The sequence below is a fragment of the Lipotes vexillifer genome, unplaced genomic scaffold (assembly GCF_000442215.2).
Source record: "Lipotes vexillifer unplaced genomic scaffold, Lipotes_vexillifer_v1.1 scaffold691, whole genome shotgun sequence".
NCBI lineage: Eukaryota > Metazoa > Chordata > Mammalia > Artiodactyla > Lipotidae > Lipotes > Lipotes vexillifer.
Window position 1 is genome coordinate 3587820 of NW_006788040.1, and position 3993 is coordinate 3591812.

The 3993-nt window shown below is 40.9% G+C and overlaps 1 protein-coding gene across 4 annotated transcripts in view; it reads left to right on the forward strand.

Annotated features, from left to right (window-relative positions):
- EWSR1 (EWS RNA binding protein 1) overlaps positions 1-3993 on the forward strand; it is a 30867-nt gene that overhangs the window by 24032 nt on the left and 2842 nt on the right. For all 4 annotated transcript variants that reach the window (XM_007461161.1, XM_007461162.1, XM_007461163.1 and 1 more), the window contains one exon: positions 3220-3349. In XM_007461161.1, coding sequence (XP_007461223.1) covers positions 3220-3349 — 130 coding nt within the window. The remainder of the gene's footprint in view (positions 1-3219; positions 3350-3993) is intronic.

Sequence of the window (3993 nt, forward strand, 5' to 3'; positions counted from 1 at the left end):
AAAAAAAAAAAAAAAAAAAAAGATAGAACCAGGGATAAAATGAGGAACAGAGCCACTAGGAGCAGGGAAATAATTTCTTAATAGTTGAGGGAATAGTGAGGCAGGAGCTTGCCTGGTAAGCTCAAAGAAGCTAGTGTGGCTAGAATGGCTTGGTTTGAGCTGCTATAATGGTGGTGGGGTTATTAATTAGATGAGGAAAACTAAGAGAAACTGGGATTTTGAGAAGGGGGGGTCCCTAGGTCAAAATTCCAAAAGTCTGGGCATCTTGTATTTCATTCATAAATACATCACAAGTTATGCATAAATTCTCTTAACAGGCTGTTTCTAACTTTTTAGTTTATAAGCCATGCTCCAGTGAATGTCCTTGTACCTATCTCCTGGTGTGCTAGTTTCTCTATTGTGTATATAGTTGATTCTTGTTATTCATGGTAGTTAAGTTCTATAAAGTCACTGTGAATGCTGAGCCACTGTCCCTGGGGGAAATATGTACAAATACACACATCTCACGTATATTATAATCATAAATTCTAAAAAAATTCATCCTGATAGATCCTCCTCACTTCATTTTACAAAGAAAAAAAGATTCAGAAATGTGACTTGCCCAAGTTGGTATTCATATTCATCCATCTAGTCCCAGAGCCAGAACTTCTTACAGAACACTGCCCCATCCTCCCAGTCCCTGTCCTCTGGTCTTCTAGAGAGAGCTAGAACGAGAGGGGAGAGCATCATCTTGTTCCTTCTCAGCTGGGAACATGTGCATCTGGCAACATGTGTTTCACGCTCTGTGCACATCTGCAAGTAACCACAAAAAGTGCCACAAGTGTTGATTTTGGTAGGCAAAATACTGATGAGGAGGCAGATTTGCAAATTTGAATCCACGGATAATGAGAACCCACTATGCCCAGGTGTAGAACTGCTGGTTCTTAAGATGTGTACAGTGTTTAACCTCAAAATAACTGGCTGACCAGCTTAGACTCCCACTGGCACTCTGACTACACACCTGCCACTGCCTCACGGGGAATCGCCTTTTTTTTTAACTTTCACTAATCTGGTAGAAGAAAATGGAAATGTAATTTAATTTGCTTTTCCCTGATCATTAATAATGTTACAATGGCACACTATCTTCTTTGAAATACCTGTTTGTGTTTTGTACGCATTTTTCATTGGGTTGTTTGTCCTTTGTTGATTTATTAGTGGTTCTTTATTGTCTGAATGCTGATTCTTGTCTTTGTTGCAAATACAGGTCTCCCAGTTTGTGACTCACTTTTTTCTTTTTTTGGCCGTGCCACACAGCTTGCAGGATCCTAGTTCCCCGACCAGGGATTGAACCTGTGCCCTCAGCAGTGAAAGGGCAGAGTCCTAAGCACTGGACCGCCAGGGAATTCCCTGTGGCCCACTTATTCTTTTTTTTTTTTTTTTTGGATGAGTAGAGTTCTTAATTTTACTGTGTTGAACTTAGAGGTCATTACCTTACTGGTTTGTCTTTATTTTTTTCCATTCGCAAGACCTTTTATTCCGCAACATCTTTTGAAAAAGCCATCTTCTCCCTGGTGGTATATAATGCTTTCACATAGAAAGTACACCTCTACCTGGAGCTGTTTCTTGGCTGTTTTGTATACTTGGTTAATTTGCATAATCCTATGCTAGTAGCACTGCTAATTACTCTGTGCTCAATATTGATACCTAGTAAGGCAGATTCTTCTGTTTTATTCTTTTTCTTCAGAAATGTTTTGTTGTTTACTCCTTATATATATACATTTTAGAACCAGTTTATGAAGTTCCTTAAAAAAAACACAATTGGAGGAATTGCCTGGCGGTCCAGTGGTTAGGACTCCACGCTTCCACTGCAGGGGGCACTTGTTTGATCCCTAGTCAGGGAACTGAGATCCCATATGCTGTGCAGAGCGGCAAAAAACCCCACAAAAACCTATTGGATGTTTACTGAACCTGTAAGAATTTTATTTTTTGGCTGCATCGGGTCTTCGTTGCTGCGTGTGAGGGCTCAGTAGTTGTGGCACACGGGGTTAGTTGCCATGGCGTGTGGGATCTTCCCGGAGCGGGGATCACACCCGTGTCCCCTGCATTGGCAGGCGGATTCTTAACCACTGTGGGGAAGTCACTTGAATCTATAAGAATTTGAGGAGAATTGACATTTTTGTAGTACTGAGTAGTTGCCCCCCCCAGTCCCCATTAACATTGTATTTCTCCATTTATTAGGTCTTTGGTAAAGCCAGTCTCCTTAAAAGTTTTGCAGATCTTTTTTTTAGTTAATGGTCTATTTTGAATGGCATTTTCTGATCCAGCGATTTTGGTAAATCTTAAATCATATAGGGAGATTTCTCTCTACTTGTGAATATGTTGTTTATTTGGGTATGTGGGGTTTATGCGTAGTTAAGAAAGTAGTGTTTACTATCAAAGTTTTGTAAAATTACAGATTTTAAACTGACATACCCCATCATTCATACCACTATTTCGCCACATTTCCTTTCAGTGTTCATGTGTATGTCCTTTATAAAAACATATGTATCAGCATATATATATATATTATATATTATATATATTGTAATTTATCTATAAATGCAGATAAGAGTTTGATCATATGCAAAAAACACATAAAGCCATATTCTTGTGCAGTGTGGCTCTTGAATTCAAGCCAGTTGCATCTGAAAAACTACTCATCTGTTCTGTCTCAAGAAACTGGCTGTGTTGAACTTGAGATAACCTTTTAGCACACTCACAGCCCTGTATGTTGTACTTAATGATTTCAGGGTAATTTTTACTTTATGTGAGTGTCTTATATGATGGCATCAAAGCCTGACTGAGTCCTAAGAGGTGGCTGCTCACTGGGTGCCTGTTAGTGTGACCTACAGGTGTTGGGGCAGGTGCAGGGACACAGGAAAAGGTGGCTGGGCTGGGGAAGGAATGGGACCTGTAAAGTTCATTTACACAATTTGGAACTTTCGTTTTATGATAAAACACATCTAAGAGGGAAAGTCTTCTAAGTACAGATTTGTGGTAGCTATTTAGGAAATAAGTCACCCATAATTCCACCACTCAGAGATAAACTATAACAACATTCTTCTGAATGTGTGTCTGGAAAATTTATTGCTTTTGACAGTTTAAAGAACTTGGATGGAAAAAAAGAAGAATTTCACATGGATTTTCCCCTGAAAACTAGTATATTCTGATCACAGCTTCATTATGCTATTTTATGCCTAGATGAACAAGAGGACTGGACAACCCATGATCCATATCTATTTGGACAAGGAAACAGGAAAGCCCAAAGGCGATGCTACTGTATCCTATGAAGACCCGCCAACTGCCAAAACTGCCGTCGAGTGGTTTGATGGTAGGAACCCTAGGTCAACAAGGGTGTGCTCCTAGCCTTCTTAGCTCTGCCTCCTCTGGGGCACACAGAAGGTCTGGTAGCAAGTGTTGCCTGTGTCAACTTGTGGGTAAAGAAAGGGTCTTGCTCTGATGTATTTAATTCTGGCTGTTGAATGTTGTTCTCTTAAAGTGGTTCTAGGGACCGGGGACAGATAGATTCTCCCTCTGTGTGGCTATAGGACATGGCAGGAAGGAGGACCTCAAGAGCCAGAGGAGCAAGAAGACCCTCTGTCTGCTCCTGGAGGAGCACTGGATGGCTGCTGGGAAGTGCTTGTCGCGCTCCCCTCAGCCACGTGAGGGCCCGGGCGCTGACCATGGGTTAAGAGATCCCTTACTTTCAGTCATTGTTGTTCATGCTAAAGTTGTAATTCTTCTCTAAGGAAGAGGTGTAGAAAGTCCCACAGACACCTCAGCCGTATACATTTGCGTTTACATATATACATGGCTTTGACATTGATCCTAGAATTTCACTTCACACACAAGTGTCAGAAAGTTCTGCCTCTCCTATTGTTTTGTTTTTCTGTTTGTTTCTTTTAAAGGCTTTTCTGGCCTTGCCTGTAAAAATCTTAGGGAACATCATGGGTGGGCACACTTGATGAAGCAGGA